Source organism: Lates calcarifer, linkage group LG20 (assembly GCF_001640805.2).
Source record: "Lates calcarifer isolate ASB-BC8 linkage group LG20, TLL_Latcal_v3, whole genome shotgun sequence".
Classification (NCBI taxonomy): Eukaryota; Metazoa; Chordata; class Actinopteri; family Centropomidae; genus Lates; species Lates calcarifer.
In genome coordinates, this window is record NC_066852.1 from 20,441,786 (window position 1) to 20,460,940 (window position 19,155).

The following is a 19,155-nucleotide window of genomic DNA, read 5'->3' on the forward strand; positions in this document are numbered from 1 at the left end:
ATCAACTACATCACACCACAAGTGCCACCAGTAAACAGGGTATACCACAAGCACGTTAGTGAGGAGGAGCAGCAGTGTGGAAGGTGGCTGCATCAAGGGATCCAAATCAATACACTGTTTTCTTCTGAACAGGCAAAATTCATGGCAATGTGTCTTCAAAGTCTGGATGCTTACAATAATAAGGGGATCCTGAGCTAAAATCACGAGTACATTCTTATTGCGAAATCAAATTGTAAAGTATAATTTGATTCGGTCACTCACTGCAGACATAATACACGACAAGCAGTGCTATCTCAAAGTGAACCGACGTGGTCCTTGATTGATTGATTTATAAGACTTTATACTCTCAGAGAGTTTTTTTCTCAGATGTATATATCAATATTTTAAAAGCGGCTGCAACTAACGACAATTATTATTATTACTATTATTATTATTATTACCATGGTTTAGTCTACCATTTATTTTCTTTATTAAATGATAAATCATGTAATAAGTCATTTTCAAGAAAAAAGGCTCATCAGTCACAATTTCTAAAATGTGAGAATTTGCTGCTTTCATTTGATATATATGACAGTAAACTGAACATCTTTGGGTTTTGGGCTGTTGGTCGGACGAAAGCACGTTGGAGATGGAGACTGATGGACAATTTCACACTTCAAAGACTACATTATTACTGTGTTTTCTTTGTTTGAATTGTCATTATCCGTAAGATAAAAAAAAAAAAATCACCACAAACGCCTCAAAGGGCTGAATAAACAGTGGTTTATTTTTTGTGAGTCATATACAGAAACCACATTGTTAAATGTTAACACTAAGCAAACGTAATGTGACATGGACTGCAGCGATTTCAGACAGGATATTGTTCAGCTGAGGTGTTGAGCATCGACCTCTTCCAAACTGAGCTTGCAAGGTTTTTTTGTCTTTGAGAGGCTGATGAAGGTGTAGCACACTGAAAAACAGTTTGAGCATGTGTTGTTTACAATCAGGAATTTGGATGCTTCCTTGTGGGTGAACGTGTGGAAAGAATGTGTTAAAATGCATTTATTGCTTTGTTGGGTCACTACTGAAAGTTAAAAATAGATCCTGAGAAATTCCAACTTTATGGGCTTTATTGGGGTGGGTTTTTTTTAACAAAGATATTTGTGTACCTTGCCTCTCCCCTTTCCAGATGGTTAAGCAGCTCCGATTCTGTCCTAATTTAATTAGTCTTTAGAGATCCAGTTTTCTTGGAAAATTGCAGCGCTACATTGCTTTACTTCATTGTTTCAGCTCTGTTATCCTATCTTAACACTGTTGCCCGGTATCTGAATTAAAAACACTGCTTTTCTTACTTTGCAAGCATGTGCAATTCATGTAGTCCTCTTTGATTTCAATCAGTAACAAATATGTCATCTTATTTTGACTCCTGTAATATAACTTCAGTATAATGCCGTACAGAGGCCATTTGGTGCAATGTCACAGAAAATCAAAAAAGTAGTGAAATGCATTGTTTCTCCAGGTATGGTCAAAATTATGAAGTGGTGCCTGACATATCCTGAATGACAGATAGAGGAAGGTTAAGAAAAACTGATCCACAGCCCTTCCCAGATATCTGTCTGAAGTTTATATAACTACAGTGCAAAAGCAGCAACTTGCCACAAAGTAAATTCTGTCACTTTGTCTGTCAGGCACAACAAGTTTGGTACTTTCCCTGCTTTCACCGGTAAAGCACCAAATTTATTTGAAATATGTTATGCATCAGCATTTGTGGCTGCGGAACATGTGTTTCAAGTGTTTTGTGACCAGCTCCAATATCTCACTCAACAAAATCCACCTTTCCCTGGGGACTCATCAAAAAAGGTTATAATTCTTTTTTCAAAGCATATAGAGTGTTACTAAATCTTTTAAATGAATAGACAAATCGACTGCTCTCCTGCACCTACAGTCTTGTTTGGGACATCTCATAATTTATATTGCTTTTATCACTGACGGAAAATTGATTATTATGAAGCAGTCTGGGTCAGTAGGTCTGCAGTCTGACGAAAGATTTGATTTGGAGGCCAGACCGCAATACTGAGTTTTTAATCACAACCCAACAATTTTCTGCAGCTGTACTTGAGCTTTCATAAACACACACACACACAAGATGGGGCCAAACACACACACACTGGACACTGGCTGGCAGCCAAATTGCTTGATTCTGACCTTCTGTTCCACCCTACAGCTGCTGCCAAATTTGAGTCCATCTCGCTCTCAATCTACCACAATGACACAGAGAGCCCTGGTAGCCAATCAGAATGGAGTATTTCTCGACTTAGGGGGTCTGTCTGGGTACCATCCACCAGGGAAATTTTCACTTTGAATATGAAGCAGTGGTAAATAATCACACACAGTCAAGCTTTTCCCCACACTAAACCTCTTGAACATGGGCTACTTTCAACTCATTACTGGTTTATCACTGTCAAACACATTTCATCCCTCCACTGAGGGTTTTCTATCTGTCTGCTGCTTCTGCTCTCCCCATTTTAGCCCTTTAACACAGCTGCCAGGAGAAATATGAAGACTCAGAGCAGCTCTCCTAACCTAAACTGAACCTTGACACAGACATCCCTGGTTTTAACCCTGTGGATGATCAAGGGGAGTGTGACTGGCAGAAAACAAGAGGGAGGACTGGACACCAGCTGGTCTTAAGGGTGAACTCAACGACCTCCACATAGGCATTCCTACTAACACTAAGAGAGGGAAACCCACTGGAAAGGGAAGCACTGGCAAGGAGTTTAGTTTTCCCCAGATGAAACAAAATGAAATAGACAAAATTTACTGAACAGAATTTGTCTCTGCCAAATCTGAGCAAGTGAAGACCAGCCAGAAATAACAATGAAGCAATGAATGAGGAAATGAAAAAAAACACAAAAGCTCATGAGAATGAGACAGCGAGGTTGGAGTAAACCTCCAAAGAAGCCGCACATTGAGAGAGGCCATATGACATGTCATCTACAGACAGACAACACTGCTGAATCACATGTCTAAAAGGTTATTAGGCGGTGCATTTGTCCATTCAACACAAACAAACCATCACAGAGAAGTAAAACAAGAGACTACTACTGTGGCTTTGCAGAGCAAGAATTCAACCAGACCCAATTTTGCTCAGTTTTCCTCTAAGTTGGGAACAGTGAAGTTGTAGAGCTGCAGCCTGCATTAGATCTGGGAAAGGGGATAAACAAATTACCAAAACCAAAAATTAACTCCAACCAGCACTGCTACAAAGTGGCTCCTGATGAAAACACTAGTCCGTGGAATGTGGTTTTGTGCACAGCCATTTATAAGCGATAGAAACAAGAAAATGTGTATACAAGTGGAAACACAGTAATTCTAGTTGATCTGTAATACTTTAAATTCCAATTTGGCTTTTTAGGAGCGTTATCTTGTATGAAACTGATTTTAAGCACTACATGACAACAAATTCCAATGAAACAACTTTCTAATAATCTGAATTCTTATAACATGAGCAGTTAATCAGATATTTCAGAGACTTCTTACAGCTTATGATCCGTTGACAGATCCACATTAGTCAATAATCGCAGGCTTCATAGCTGTCAAAACAAATGCACTGACTCCTGACTCAGTATATATAATGCCATGCGGTGCCCAATCTTAGAAACACCTCCTCCTGTCTTTGTGGTTTCTACTGCCGCTACTCCTTCGCTCAAATCCTTTTGTTGTGTGCAAACGTTATATTGATAATATAACAATAACTGTGCACGATGCCAGGTGTGCTGCTTTCAATAACACAGGGCCCCCATTTGAAAGTATAAAAATATTCCTCCGATATCTAGCAAACGTATAAGCCGATCAACACCTAAATAAACCATTTACGCTACGAGACGGCGTCTCTACAATAATAAAAAAGCAATGCTGAGTGTCACAGCGATATAATTTTTCACCGAAACACCCGCCAGATTACTATTGCCGTTAAATTAAATTTATTCCCACGCTAAAGTTAATGTTGAGTTAGCACACAGACGAAAACACTGCATGAATGAGAGATCTTATTGTTATGGTACAGCAGCATGTCAAGGCCAGGGACTGTGGTGTAGCCGGGCTCCTTGTTGCTGTAATGTTGACCGTGGCTAATCTAGTTAGCTGCAGTTAGCCAGCTAGCTGGTCTCGCTAGCATAACGGAGCTAACGTTAGCAGCAGCAATCACAGTGACAGAGGGCGGACGGATAGTAACGTTACCCCGAACAAAACACCCCGGTTAACCGCCGTTACACCGATATCCAGACCGCAGTCAAACAACCAAGCCAAATGGCTGTTTGCTCATGCTGTTGGGACGTTAGGTCTGGCGTGTGGGCTCGTATTTCTCTAGCTAACCATTTTGCGCCGCAGGACCAGGTCAACCAGCGCCGTGAATCGGGACACGGCTGCCGAGAACACAGGCGGGCAAGGCGGGCTGCGCTTCACCTCTTGGCGCTGGAAATCCTGGCTACTCCGCGGATACATCCCGAGCTGTACCTCGTTTTTCGCAGCGGCGCCCGAAAATACGGCCACATTTCAAACAAAAGGATTTGCTTATTTGTGCATTTTCTTACCTGTTACGGTGAATTGTGATCAATCGTGTCCTCCTCTGCAGCTCTCTTCCCCCTCCTAGCTCCAAAATGGCGCCAATATGTGTAGACCTAGTGCCCATGGGTACGAACCATCAATGAGAGCGCAGCGCCACCTATAGAGCGAGTCCATGTAAGTCTACTGGGCCCTTCAGGTCATCCTCGGATCATCCTTTATCATATAAATTACACATTCATATTTTTAAAGATTATTGAATATCCAAACAGAAATTATGGACAGTAGCTATACTGTAGCAGATAGTTTTCCCCGTAAAGATTACCATAACACTGATAATATTTGCCTGAAAGATATCTTACAGAAAAATAATAATTTGATACTGCGGGAAAATAACATACCTGCTCATTTTGTAAATGTGAAGTTGCCTCAGTGTTATGTCTTGAACCGCTGCTATTCAAAAAAAGCTAATTAATGTCAGAATACCTGGTTTTGTCAGTGTGATTGACGACTCTATAAAAATATTATTCATTTATATATTATAAATTATAATATATATTGTCCCTGCGTTATGATTTGCTAATTAAACTAGTATGTATGTGTAAAAATTATACATATCATTCCCCTACTCTAGTTTAGGAATAAAGTTGTTTATGGCATGTAAAAGTGGATTTTGTTTACCCAGTGCTGCTCAGAATGAGGATCATAATAGGCCAGATGTGTTTTAACCTATGACCAGTTAAATATTTCAAAAATAAAAAATGAAAATAAACTAATGGAATATTGGTTCGCGCTAAGATTGAGAGTCTAGTATTCCGACAGCACGCGAACGCAACAGCAGGCTGTGTTTCCAACGAGGTGTTTTGTGTGTGTGCGTGTGTGTGTGCGCCCGCGCGCGCGAAAATGATCTCATAAATGAAACAGGGTCACAAAAACATAATGTTCTCATTAAGATGACATTCAGGTTTCCTCTACGTGAACTATATTTACAATCCATTAGCTGCTTCTCAATAGTGCTATTCATATTTTTAAAGGTAGTCTCTGCCTATTAAAGAATATTTCATCAAGTCTTTGTGCCTCTATTCATGCAGCCCTTTCTCAGACACGTTTAGGCTACTAAGGAGCCATTCATTTTTCTCTTTCCTTGCCCTGCTACTCATTTGTATGACACTACCCCATGTTAGAACATCTGTTCCCCTTTAACATTATCAGAGCATTTATCCATTTGCTTTCACTGAAAAAAAACCCTGCAAACTGGTTTATAGAGCCTAAAACTAAAAGGAACAAATGTTTCAAAGATCAGCTGCCTGCTTTGTCTTTTTATGATAGAGATCCAGCCAACATGAGCTATAGGGGGAGCTCTAATATAATATTTCAGTTTTGCACTGTATAGTGTACTGCAGAAAATGAAGGCATTCATATTTAGCACAGCTTCAAAATATGTTTTGTTATAGCTACGCTTGAGATTCATGCCCACAGATGTGTGGACACATTGCCAGTAGTTCCAGCATTGAAAATTTGCTACTGAATGAATGAAGTATGAATATGAATTAAGAATATTTTATAGGAAAAGGAAAACAAAAAACTTTAAAAATATATCCAATTCTGCTCCAGCAATTCTCCTTCCTTAAAATGACCCACAAAAGTTATGGCACAACTAAACACAGCATAAAAAGGCATCACCCAATATTCATGCCATTGTCCCTCTCATTATTCCTGAGGGAGCTCCTTGCCTCTGTGGGACTGCAGCAAATTTAATGATGACACCATATTTACAACAGGCACATACCTTACCACTGTCAAACAAGTTGTAGCTGAATAACCCCTAATATTTTTTGTATTGCAGCTCAGTTGGAGCCAGCACGCCCCTGTTCTCAATCAACCAATTAGTGCTGCAAGAAGGAAACTGTATAAAACTCTGCAGGAAGAACTTGGACTGGTTTCATGGCTCCAGGATGGAGGGGTTCCTGTCCACGGTTCCACCGTATAACGTCTGCGCTAACCCGGTTTGCGCTCCCCCGGCTCAGGGCGGCGGCTGGGGAAAGCGAGAGGGCCGCTTCATGACCCCCCAGGGCCTCAACTACCTGGAGCTCTGCAAGGCCATCCTGTCCCAAGTCAACCCGGGTTTACCCCCTCCTCCGCTCAAAAAGGCAAACACCAAAGAGTGCGGCGTGCAGGTGAACGCCAAAGTGGATAAAATCGTCCAGTGCTCGCTGGGTCCCAAGACGCTGTTCGGCCTGGAAAGCGACCACCATCCCGTGTCCTCGAAGTCCCCCGACAGCCCAGATCTGTTCAGACCGGGCGGGAAGGCGCTGTATAACACACCGCCAGTGAGCAACCTACGCTTCCTGAGGCCCGTCTCCATCTACTCGCCGGTGTTTGACCGCAGGATCTTCCTGAAGAAACTCGGCGACGACGGCGGAAGTGAAGGAGAAGAAGCAGAAGCCGCTGAACAAGCTAAGTCTAACAAGGATGCTGAGGAGGATCACAGCGGCGAGGACACACAGAGGGACTATACGACAACTTTCCATCAGTCTTCAAGGGGCTCCAACTTCCAGGTGGGTTCCTGTATCGAAAAAGGTTTCCACTGTGATAACCAATCAGGCCCAGTTAGAAACTCAATTCAGACCAAAGCGCCAATGCGAATCTTTAACCATGATTTATCTGCGAATATGTGTGTATATATATATATATATATATATATTTATACATATATATATAGGGTGTGTGTTTCCTGCATGAATGCTTTCATAAACATAAACCTGCCTTCTTCACAACGCAATCTCCTGCTCAAACAATCTCCTGAAATCATTTTTTTTTTTTAATTTTAGTTCCTAGAGCAGAGGTATGGATTTTTCCACTGCAAGAAGTGCAACATCCGGTGGGAGAGTGCTTACGTGTGGTGCATCTCTGGAACCAGTAAGGTAAGTGGTCCGTTATTTGCTGCAATGCATCCATGCAGTGTCTCGTGTTTACATTCATGGTACTAATTCAGAGTAATTTCTGAAAATCTTGTCAGGTGTACTACAAGCAGCTCTGTCGGAAGTGTCAGGTGGGGTTTAACCCCTACAGAGTGGAGCCAATTCTCTGCAAGGTACATTTACTTGTCTGGTTCCAACAAGAAACGTTGCAGTATCAGATTTCTAAGGCTTTTTCAGTCTCTCTCTCTTTCACTGACTTGTTCTGTACTTTCTTCTCTTGCCCCTTCCCATTCACATTCCTGTCCCCTCCCTTGTATCTAAGGGTTGTTCTCAGACCTGCTGCAGCTGTGAGAAGAAGCAGAGGCACATTAACATGAAGAGGCCTCACCGTCAGGACCTGTGCTGTCGCTGCAAGGGCATGAGGCTGTCCTGCGACGCCACCTACAGCTTCAAATACATTGTCTGAGCTCTCCCTGAGGGCGGCGAGGGGGGGGTTGGGGGGTCCGCTCTGGTCTGGAGTCCACCCATTCCTAATGAAGACCTGATGGCATTTGTGTTCCCAAGGTTGAGGGCAGTGTCTGTCAGTAGACATGTTGTTACCTGTACATGTCATGAATGGAAGCTGCCTCCAGTAATGGACATTTAAAGATTCAGTTATTCTCCAACCAGTGAGTAGCTGAATCAAAATGGCTCTTTGTTTCCCTGGTGCTTCAGTGAACATGAAAACAATTTTTGCAAGAAGAAATAAAGTTTATAAAATAAACACACTGAACCTCAAATGTTAAATTCTTGTAGATTACATTGAATTTATACTCATTCATTCAAGGCCTTGATACATTGCATTTAACTTGGAACAATCCTTTAGAGCTCTGGCAGCTCAGTTTGATTTGACTCATGCTGCTTGAATGCATATTTTCCTAAACAACAAAACACTAAATGATCTCTACCAAGAAATTATGTTCAGTGCTGTAGTGTCAATGAAAAGCAAAAAGATCACTGCTGAGGCTTTAAAGTGACTTGTTAAATGAACAGTCCTAAAGTTCAAGTATACAGTACAGCTTAAACTGCATATCCAGCCTAAACAATTAAAATGTGAAAAAGTGAAACACACAAAAATAATTGATATGTCTTTACTTTGACACCGACTTGTACAGAGCATCAACTCAAAACAACTTCACAAAGGCTGTAAAAGTATTTACAAGGTGAAAAAAACAACTACCGTCTTCATCTAAAAAGCTTTAAAAATGTGCAATTTCTTGTTTGGCATGCACACACACGTTCTCCCACACACAGGGAGAAAAAAAAACATACCCACATGAGCTTAAAGCTCCCTTTTGTACCTCATACAAACATATCTTTCAGATAAAATATGATTTTTGTTAATAAATATTTCCAACACTCCATACAGTACACAGAAGATGCATGCATGGCAGTTTGATTTGAGAGAACAAACATCAATATAAAACCTAAGTCAAATGAGTGTTGATTTGTAGCTGATCAGATATAAATAGGAAAAAGACATTTGTACAGCAAAGGGCAAGTGACTGCTAGAGGGGGAAAATGAGGGAGAGTCACAAAAAGGGCTGACGACAGGAAGTGTTCGACTTCAGTAGTAGCACAAGTTTTGTTTTGAACATCAACAATGAGTGCTGAATGTCAGCATTCCCTTACGTGTAAGGTAACTACAAACCACACACAAACATATGCTACTATGGTTGTGTGCCCACAGCTATTAACAGTATACAGACAGAGACAAAATATTTGAGTGTGTACATGTACCGTCCTCTCGGTATGCGAACACATAAGGTCAAAGGGTTACAGTGTAGGACAGTGAGAAATATACAGTGTGCACACTCACTAATGATGCTACAACTAGCCACAGAGGAGTGTGCGCCACGCACAGATAATTGCATGATTAGTCTACCAATGTTTACAACAGTAGTCAAGAGGACAAGCTGGTTTCACTGATACAGAATATAAACAGAGCAAGGGCAGCATAAGGAATTGCGCTTGAATATTCTGCATCTGCTCTTTCTCAATCAGTTTTTCAGTCAATCTGAAGAGGTCAGACTTTTAGGGAGCAAAAGGAGATGCTAGTGTACAGTAGAAAGCATTCAACTAAGTCATGCATTGCACAATTTCCTCCAGAGGAGGTCTCAAAACAGTAGACACAACGGGAGAGAAAAGTTACTCCAGATTTTGGCTTTTCCTTCTCAGTACAAGTGACAGCCTTTTCTCTCACAGTAACAAAACAGTAACATAACTGCCTTTCTGTAACAATTTTCTTTAAAACTAATACCAAAACTCCATTTAGTGCAATAGCGAAAACCCTACCAGTGATATAACGTAGTGTCACAGGTAGTTTCCTCACTGCCTCTGTTGATACTACCAGCAAACTATGTCCTTCCTGTCGGAGGCAGCAACAGTCAATCAAGTTCAATCAGGTCTTGAGTTCCTCTGGGAAGCAAGTTAGAAATCCGAGCTAAGTGCCTTCACAGGTCCTCAGGTGCAGAACAGATTTAGATGCTGATAGATGACCATCAAGCAGGACTTGAACTAGGAGCACATTGATATTGCAAAATGAGGCTTTAAAGCGAAGCTTGTGCCCGGATAGAATCACATCAGGTCATCTTTGTCAGCATACAGCAATTTGTAGCATCCAGTGGGTTCAGTGGTACGTCCCATTTTGTCTGGGATGTGACTCACTGTTCTTAAAAGTATAGAATTTCCAGATATCTCTGGCATGTCGTCTTCTCCTTTTCAGACACAAAGATCTGAGGGTTGGTCAGGAATAGTTTGTTTTAAGTCTAAATTCTAAAGGTCCTCTGTCATGGCAGGTTTGACGTCTCAGGTCTGGACGTCTGATGGTTCAGCATTCAGGAGCCCCCCTACTTTCAGTAGGGGCAGGGCGGCGTGCCCCACCTTCCCCAGGTAGCGAGATAAGGGTGTGGCAGCTCCACCGAGGGAGCAACAACAACCCCATGCTGTGGCATCTCCTGGGCCGGTGGGACAGGGAGGGGGAGGTGGGGGAGGTAGAAGAGATGAAGACGGGGCCGGGCCGCGGGTTAATACTGTGTCATGGCCCAGGGGCTGAGCTGGTGATGGGCTTGAGTGTTTGTATGGAGAGCGGGGGAAATGGGGGAGGTGGGAGCCCCGAGGGGGGACGGGCGATGCGTTTGTATCAGACTGTGTAAGCAAGGTGGGTTCTGAGGCAACAGTCGGCAGTGTGTTGGATGTAAGAGATGATATCAGGTGTTTGTTGCTGTGTGAATGAGACAGTGGCGAACTGTGTGATGAATGTCCTCTGAAGGGATGATAAAGATTAGTGTTCTCATCAAGGTAACTCTTCCTTGGCTCTTGTGTGTGCAGCAGTGTAAAATCTGTTTGGTTGTCTGATGTGTTGGAGCAGCTATGTGATGAGAACAGGTCTGGGGGTTTGGGGAAATCAAGCCAAGAGGTATCAGAGTCTACAGTGGAGGATGATGAGGGAGGAGAATGGTTCGGGTCACGGTCTAAATGTGGTTCCGGTTCTAGTGTTGGGCAGGGTGGTAGGCAGGTATCTGTCTGCTGTGTAGCCGGGGCAGCAGACACACAGGAGGAGGCAATGGCCAAGTATGTGGGTGCTGAGCCTCCTCTGTAAGAGCAGGCTGAGATGGCAGCGAAGGATGCAGAGGTGGTTTTGGAAGGGTCAGTGATGGAGGAGGTAAGGGTGGGGAGGGAGGGGGCGGGGGGCTCCTGAGGTCCTGTCAGAGGCTGGTCCCGGAGACGCTGGAGTCGGGGAGGTAGGTTGTGACGACCCGGTAACCCTGGGCGCGGCGGATCATGTCGCGGATCTCCCCGTTGAGCTCCAGCAGTTTGGAGCAGATCAGGCTGAGGTCCTGGCGGGAGCCGACCAGAGCGATGGTGCCCGTCTGGCCCAGCGTCTGGTGGCGGAAGTAGATATTGAGCAGTGTCTGGACCTCGCTCTCTGAGCTGCCACCGAACACTCCATTGGGCCACTGCCTCCTGAAAATGAGGGCGATAGGTCAATATGACAGGTATATATAAAGAAAGATGTTCCCTGTGTGTATGTGTGAAGAAAACACAGTACTTTGAAAACAGAATCATTACTCACCTGCACTCCTGGATGTAGCGCACAGCTTTGGTGAACTCGTGGTTCTTAAGGCACTCCAGTATAGCCTGCACAGCTGCCTCTGAGGAGGGGAAGCTGGGCACAACCATGGCTGCCACCTGGGTGGCGTGTGCGTGAGTGTGGGCCAAGTGTTTGTGTTCCAGGTCGCTGGCCACAGCTGCCTCTGCTGCCTGCAGGCTAGTCCTCAGAACAGTCAGCTCTCGAGACATGTTCAACAGCTATGAGGTGGGAGGAAAACAGATGGTGGTTTGAGTATGTGTGTGTGTGTGTGTGTGTGTGAGCCTTTATGTCATTACAGAGGAACGTTTATATCATTTGATTCAATCAATTCAATCAAGAGTCACTATAGGAGGTAGTAGTGTAGAAATGTATTTTCTTCAGTTAAACATTTAAAAATAGATTTATTATTACTGCTACTGTGTCACAGATAAACTATATATATCACATTTATCATACAGTATGTTAGCTGATAAGAAAGTGGCACAAAGACAGAGCTAATTTAGAAACAGTCAGTGCACTTAACCAGGCTAAAATTGGCTGAGTAAGCTGGAGCAACTCCGTCACATAAACCAGAAACCTGTTTTCTGTAATCGCAGTATAGGATTAGGGAAACCTACGTGAATTCAGGTTTCTAATCAGCTTTTAACAAGTTTGCATATGCATGACGAAGACTTCACAGATGTGACAGCACAGCGGGAGGGCTAAAAGAGAGATAATTTCATGTGGTGATTCATCCCTGTATTTAAAATAATTCCATCCAAAGTCAAACTAAAACTGGAGCTAACACAAAGGAACGTCTAGAAGTTTAAATAAGTAGGTTTGCACTGCTGAATGTTTGAATATGTGTTGAATTCAATTGTGCTGTGAGGAAGAGCTGTGCTTTGTTTATCTGCCAAGGCAAGCTTCTAAAATAAAGTCATCTGATTACTGACCTGCTGAATGTATGCACGGATTCTCAGTAACCAGGTTACTACAGACAGTGCAAGTAAACACATGGAGTGTCTCCATTACACAGTTTGCCCACCAGAGACCACTGACAACTTTGTAAAATGTCAAGCTCCATACATATCCTGGCCACAGTTGTTTAATAACCAAATCTGATGGATCAAAATGAAATGTGGGGGAAAAAAATGATTTAAAAAATGAATATTGCAAGCAAAACTACAACTATTTTTCATTTTTATAAACACTCAAAATCATTACACCTTCTCTGCAAGTAAAGGAAATATAAATATATAATTCATTTGCCTGTACATCCAGTGTCAGCTCAGCAACCCCACACTATACTCCAGTGCATGACATGTTTTATCTAAAAACTCAAATTTGAATGTCTCTGTTTATCGTCTGGGACAAGAGAACACCAGATTTCCACACAGTCAGAGAAAGTAGCGTCTTGGTCATTTGCTCTGTCGTGAAATTCTACCACACTGTGAAGTTCCTCTCCTGCCGGGCTGCTGACAGTGCTATCAACAGGACACCAGAGCTGAGAGTGTCAGAGCGGCCAACAGACATGAGACACACTGACCTGCCTCATACTAACGGCACATTGCCCTCCCATTTCCTTCACCCATCTTTACTACCATTACAGTTAGTTTTGTGGTTTGGTCCTTTCAAAACAACATTGATGCACTGACTTTTTGGGGACCCTAGCTGAGAATCATGGAACACAGATCTTTTCACACCCAACATCAAGTAGGAAAACATCCACAGCTTTGGTATTTAATCTATTTGATTCTGGAAACAGATTACTTGTATGGTCAATCTTGTCACATATACACATAGGAGCCAATAAGATAACCTGTGTGTTCAGACTGTAAGTGGTAGCTTTACAAATGATTTTTTGGCTCACCTCAGGCACAGAGCTGATGGCATGAACTTGACCAATGAGCGAGCAGTAGGACTGGAAGAGTAGGAGAAGCTGGAAGTGCAGCTTGTAAAGCCTCTGACAAAGCTCCAGTTGCTAGAAGACATTACAGAAGAAACAGAAGTCAGATTCATCAGTAGCAGAGAACACACAGACACAGTAACAAAGTCACACATTCTCAGAAATAGAGATCACACATTCACACACATGCAGAGGAATACAAACACACCTGTAACATGACAAGCTGATTGTCTCGTGCACAGAGAATTAAGCAGTTTATTTCAGAGGGATCTAAGGCAGTGAAGTGAAGAAACTTGTAAGAGAACTTACTGCAAGAGACTCCATTTGCTAGACAGCGAGAGAGCATGTTAGGGCATCAAAGTGAGGTGAGAGGAAGACAAAGCGTCAATCAAACACATGCACAGCACAGTATAAACCACAGCTATTCACAGTCAAGCTAGAAGTAGTAAACAGTGTATAAAACCCAGCAACTTTAAATTTCAATTAGTTCTTGGTGGCTAGAGGGAAAAAATCACAAAGCTAAAATACAAACCACATCAAACACACCAAGAGAGGAAACAGTCCAGTGTGACAATATCACAGAGGAGCATAGAGGCAAAGAGAAACAGAAAAACCAAGTATAGATGAAGAAGTTAATAAGTTGCCTGTACCTTCTCCTCTGAGTCTCCAGGCTGGCAGGTCACCACACTGTCGCCGGGACACCTGGGAAATGTGTCCTTACAATTCCTCAGCCACTGAAGGAAAAAACAAGAGCAAGGAAGAGGGGTGGAAAAGGGGTAGGTTAGCGAATGTTTTATTAGCTAGTCATATGTTTGAATGAAAAAAAAAGATCAATAACATGTAGAGGGTGAGTTACCGATACAGCAGCCTCCTCTTTGGTGTTGTAGGTATCCAGGTATTCCTGCAGCTCCAGTGCACTGAATTTCATCTTCTCAAGGAGTCCATAGGACATGATCTAGAAAGACCAATGAGGAAAAGGAAGGAGGTGAAAAGTGAGTGTATTAGACCACGGCCTGTCCAACCAACATGCTGCAATCATTGCCAAGTCAGTTATGTCTGCTAGCAATGCTCACCGTATCAGCATCAATATAGATTGTAGGACAATCTGAGCATGTCGTTAGCATCTGTGAGGACCTGAGGAACTTTGATCCGATGCCCCTTAAGCCCTCTCCAAGGTAAGTGGCGACATCAGTGGTCAGGGTGCAGAATTTACCCTGGATGTTCTGGGAAAAGAAGAGAGGTAGAGGGATTATTGTACTGTTGCACATACATGCATGTGAAACCAAACTGGATGTTAGCATTTATTTGATGCTTAAATAATGAATAAAGAGAAAAAAGAGTCAGGAACAGAAACACAAGGGCAGAAATGTGAATGCTCAAAGTGATTAACTGGGAATGTTCCTGTGAGTTACCTTAAAGAGAGATGAGAAGACTTGAAAAGTGTAGACAGCACAGGACCCGTCCGAGTCTGTCACAAGCTGGTTGATGTGACAGCGCCACGCCTCCTCTGCGTCGTCACACACTGTGGGCTGGAAGGCTGCCAAGATGGCGGAGAAAAATGGAGAAGGGGGAGGAGGAAAACCAAGGTCTTCCAAGTCATCTACATCATCACGTAAGCTGTCACCATGGAAATGGGAAAGAAATGGGGGCACAAAGAAAAAAAAAGGTTTTGATACCTTTCCCCCTCAAAAAAGGTTTTAAATCAAAATCAAGTGCCCAGCAATGTCATGGAATTATATGAACTGGATAATGTGATTTTTATTTAGTGATTTAGTTACTTACACAAAGTCTATTTTCATGAAGCATTATCCTTATTTCTACTGGTGTTTGCATATATATTATATATAAATTTAATGTATTTACAGCACACTTCATTGTGATTGACAAATTATAATAAACAACCTGATCTGTCCCAGTAGAGTATACAAAAACACTCTAGTTATGGCAGATTAAAATAAACACTCAGACTGCACTTTAACTGAGGTTTAGTCCCATAGTCCATCAATCAGCCAGTTGATTAAAAACTTCCAGTGAGACAATATTCCACATTGTTTCCTGTTCTATCACTCCTGTCTGTCACATTCACCTGGGCAGACAGTTGGGGTCTAGAAAGTCCAGAGGTGGTTGACAGTAGTCCGGATTGAGGCTGTGGTCCAGACTGGGTAGCTGATCCTGAGGCTGCCCCGGCAAGTCCAGGGTGAAGCTCTCGCCGCAGTCTGAGCCGTGAGGGAGCTCGTTGGTGCTCAGTGACAGTTCGTCATCATGGGCCTGAGTGTCCTCGTCCTCACCGCACACCCTCGCCTGAGGAAACGTAAACATTAGACTTTCCTAAGGACAACACATGTTACTGTACAAATGCATGAGCAGATATCATTATTGATGTGTATTAATCCTCACATGTAGGCCACTGTGATCATCATGGAGGGCTCCCTGGCCCGGTGTGGTGGCATTGAGGGATTGTGGGTCGGCAGATGTGTCGTAAGAGGTAGATAAAGAATCAGTGTGATTGGTCTCCTCTGATGGAGAGGGGTTAGTCTGGAAGAGGAAGGCAAACCAGGAATATCTATAATTTCCACTTACTTAGTCAAACATATTACAATAGCAGAAAATTAAGTTTTTCGGTGGATGTTTATAATGAACAAATCCAACAGTTAAGGCTACGCACAAGCTGAGAGTGAGAGAGGCTCTGGCTAGTTGAAGACTCCTCTTCCTCAGACGACTCATCTGAATCGTGGGGGTCCTCATGACCCAGACTGGGAGTGCTGCCTGAGTGCTGGCTCTCCTCTAACAGGTCACCCAGCTCTGTACTGTCCAGAGACCTCCGACGTACACCCCAATTAAAGTTATCAACAGTCTCGCCCTAGATAAAACACATACACATATGATTGGAAGACAAGGGCAGAGGCAAGGGTAGCAGTCAATGTTACTGCTGGGAGAAGAACGTTTTCATTTTGAGATAATGAATAGTTGTTGTCTAAAAGCGTCTGATGACAAGCACACGATGCAAAATGGACTGTTATTCATGGCATGAAAATATGCTGGAAAGGCTGTTTGCATTCAACATGACAATCTTTATCCCATTAAAACTTTACAATATCACTCATCTCCATTATGACAAATAGCAATACTGTCAGAAATGTAGTTTTGCAACCAAGCTGTGAGAGCAAAATGAAGCACAATCAACATGTTTTTTCAGTGGGAAACAAAAAGGAGCCAGCAACACCAAAGCGCTGATAAAAGCTAATGGAAGTGCTCAGTGTGAGACACCTTACCTGGAGCTCCTAGGCAGCGAGGGGAAGAGAGAGAGACACAGAGTTAGATAGAGAGAGACAAGGAGGAGGAGCAGAGAAATACATTTCAAATACATTGATGTTAAAGAAAGGCAGGCAGAAAAATTGAAACACAATAAAAGTAAAGGGGAATGATAGAGACCGACACGTCACTATATATACTGTACATCATGGGTGAAATACAGTGATAGATGAATCTCACCTCTCCGTCCTCCAGCTCCACATCAAGGAAGTCAAAGTCTCGGAAAACCCTGAACTGCTGCTCGCTGGCGGTGTCGTCCAGCGTGTCTTCTCTGGTCCCGCCCTCCTCTGATGACACACCGCTCTCCCGCACCTCCATCATGTCCAGGTCGCCGCATGATGAGAAGATCACCTGATGAGAAGGAATGACAGGAACATTTTTAAACTCATCACAGACAGCTGGTGAAGTTCCTTACAAATGACAGAGGCCTTATTCTCTATAAATATCTGGAGAGATTAGAAGACCTTGCTAAGTTTAACAATTTTAGAGCTTAAATTTCAAAAAGAGACTTCTGCCTCTGTCAATTTTTGTTGTCTATAAACAAGCAGCCAGCACAGTGCAATACTAGAAACAAGAAATAAGACATAGCTTACAGATGGGTTCTTGGTGAGTCCAACTTCTTGTCCACAAAGAGACAAAACATTCACCAGCTTCTCTCTCGTTCTTTTCTGCATGTAGGAGAAAGACAGAAAGAAATTAAGAAATGTAAACGCTATTATACTCAAGATTGTCCCTTTCCACTCTCTTGGCTTGTTCTTCCTTATCTGCTTAAGATCTTTAAATAACCAATAAATCATTTGAGCCGAGTTGTTCCATGTGACATTTACATATACACAAGTCTTGCACAGTTTTTGCTTGAGCTATTTAACTAAGGCGAGTACCTGAAATATGAGAAATATGACTTTGATGTCAAAACAAAAAAGGGTAGGTGACAGTATGTTACTGGATATATCAAGTAGCAGCAGCTCTGATATTTGTGCTTGTCATAATATTACAACTTAATAATGTGTTACTAGAGTTAAAATGCCGAGCAGCTCTGAGATGCCACACCAGAGACTTACAGTTGGAGCTACATAAACAAATGTACATAAACTGTGACAGATATACAATTTTGAAACAGTGACATGTTAATGGTAGAGTCTAACTTTACCTGAGATAACTGTGGTCGCCTCCAGCTGACGGGAACCAGGATGGTGTTTGAGTTGGATCCAGAAGAAGTGGAGGAAGTGCTGCGGGTTACAGCCATTGCTCTGGCCTTCCCCTCTCTACCCCCTGAACCCTGGAGCTCGTCGAACCGACGCCCAATCACTGGAGTCTGTAAAGAAAACAGTGAATAGTTTGAATATCATTTATGACATGTAATCAATCCTCTTTTATCTACAAAAATGTTTTTAAAAAGCAGCATGCTGTTGAGTGTCCACACAAGAATCTCAGCTTTATTTTGTTGCTTCCTCACCTCAGAAATGTCAAAGGTGAAGTCCAGTGTTTTCCCAGGCAGAGCCTTGGCTGAACCATCCCACACCCTGCTGACCTCTAAGTTGGAAAGGTCACCCTGAGTGTGGCCGTACACGGGATGGACTAGGCTGGCAGAGCGCGATACCACAAGCTTTAAGATGTTTAAAGCATCCTTCCAGTGCACTGTCTGTAGAATCACGTCAGACACACAATATAAGAGAGACTGCAGTGTATAATCTATAGCACACAATAACACACACAGAGCAGCAGTGGAATAAGCTTTAGCTAACACAAGTACTGTACCTGGACAAACTTCTCAATGGTCTTTGTGACATCAGCATTGAACTGTTTGACTTGTACAGCAGTCAGGTCCATGTGGCTGAGCAGACAGTAGATGATCTGGAGGAGTGACTGCTGCATACTGGGAAGGCCCTTATCCAGCAGCTACGAGAAGCAGAGACGTTTAGCTAGTGACAAAACTTGCAACCACTGATTGATCTTGCTTAGGTACTGCAAAAGATTGGATTATTCTTTACCAGCTAGCAGGTTAAAGTAAAAAAGTTGTATCTTTTAGCAAAATATCAACACAAAACCATTCTGCACTTGACTGAAGACTTACTTCAGCGTTAACTGTAACTATCCATCAAACTTGCTATTCTAAAATGCAATGATTTGAGCCTAATACTTGTTGTTTGTCCTTACAGCCGCAGTGGAGACTTATGAGTACTTACCTCAGCCATATAGGTGACCATGTTGAGTGTGATATCGGAGAAAGCCTCGTGGAGGTAGCGGCAAACCACGCTGACCCAGGAGAAAGGATCCCGTGTGTAGGAACGTGTCTTATAGAGAGTCATCACATGGGCCAGATGGGAGAGCTTTGTGTTCTTCTCCTCCAAACACACCTGAGA

General features: G+C 42.8%; 3 protein-coding genes across 6 annotated transcripts in view; 1 reads left to right on the forward strand and 2 right to left on the reverse strand.

The window, feature by feature from the left end:
- Window positions 1–4,690, reverse strand: part of pds5b (PDS5 cohesin associated factor B) — a 28,265-nt gene extending 23,575 nt beyond the window's left edge. The window contains exon 1 of the mRNA XM_018691191.2: window positions 4,572–4,690. The gene's annotated coding sequence lies outside the window, so the exon portion shown is untranslated. The remainder of the gene's footprint in view (window positions 1–4,571) is intronic.
- A 1,723-nt stretch (window positions 4,691–6,413) lies between these two features.
- Window positions 6,414–8,249, forward strand: zar1l (zygote arrest 1-like). The gene is made up of 4 exons (XM_018691194.2): window positions 6,414–7,100; window positions 7,374–7,466; window positions 7,562–7,636; window positions 7,786–8,249. Exons 1-4 carry the CDS (start codon window positions 6,498–6,500, stop codon window positions 7,927–7,929), a joined length of 915 nt encoding a protein of 304 aa, XP_018546710.1. The 5' UTR covers window positions 6,414–6,497; the 3' UTR covers window positions 7,930–8,249.
- A 330-nt stretch (window positions 8,250–8,579) lies between these two features.
- Window positions 8,580–19,155, reverse strand: part of fryb (furry homolog b (Drosophila)) — a 49,481-nt gene continuing 38,905 nt past the window's right edge. For 2 of the 4 annotated variants that reach the window (XM_018691177.2, XM_018691180.2), the window contains exons 50-66: window positions 18,979–19,149; window positions 18,551–18,691; window positions 18,249–18,434; window positions 17,943–18,107; window positions 17,386–17,460; window positions 16,973–17,143; window positions 16,146–16,340; window positions 15,878–16,015; window positions 15,567–15,781; window positions 14,893–15,097; window positions 14,554–14,703; window positions 14,337–14,435; window positions 14,131–14,214; window positions 13,790–13,807; window positions 13,445–13,555; window positions 11,578–11,813; window positions 8,580–11,468 (exon numbers count right to left, since the gene is read on the reverse strand). In XM_018691177.2, coding sequence (XP_018546693.1) covers window positions 11,210–11,468; window positions 11,578–11,813; window positions 13,445–13,555; window positions 13,790–13,807; window positions 14,131–14,214; window positions 14,337–14,435; window positions 14,554–14,703; window positions 14,893–15,097; window positions 15,567–15,781; window positions 15,878–16,015; window positions 16,146–16,340; window positions 16,973–17,143; window positions 17,386–17,460; window positions 17,943–18,107; window positions 18,249–18,434; window positions 18,551–18,691; window positions 18,979–19,149 — 2,619 coding nt within the window. In that variant the 3' untranslated portion in view covers window positions 8,580–11,209. The remainder of the gene's footprint in view (window positions 11,469–11,577; window positions 11,814–13,444; window positions 13,556–13,789; window positions 13,808–14,130; window positions 14,215–14,336; window positions 14,436–14,553; window positions 14,704–14,892; window positions 15,098–15,566; window positions 15,782–15,877; window positions 16,016–16,145; window positions 16,341–16,972; window positions 17,144–17,385; window positions 17,461–17,942; window positions 18,108–18,248; window positions 18,435–18,550; window positions 18,692–18,978; window positions 19,150–19,155) is intronic. The other 2 variants (XM_051078449.1, XM_051078450.1) reach the window with 1 other exon arrangement.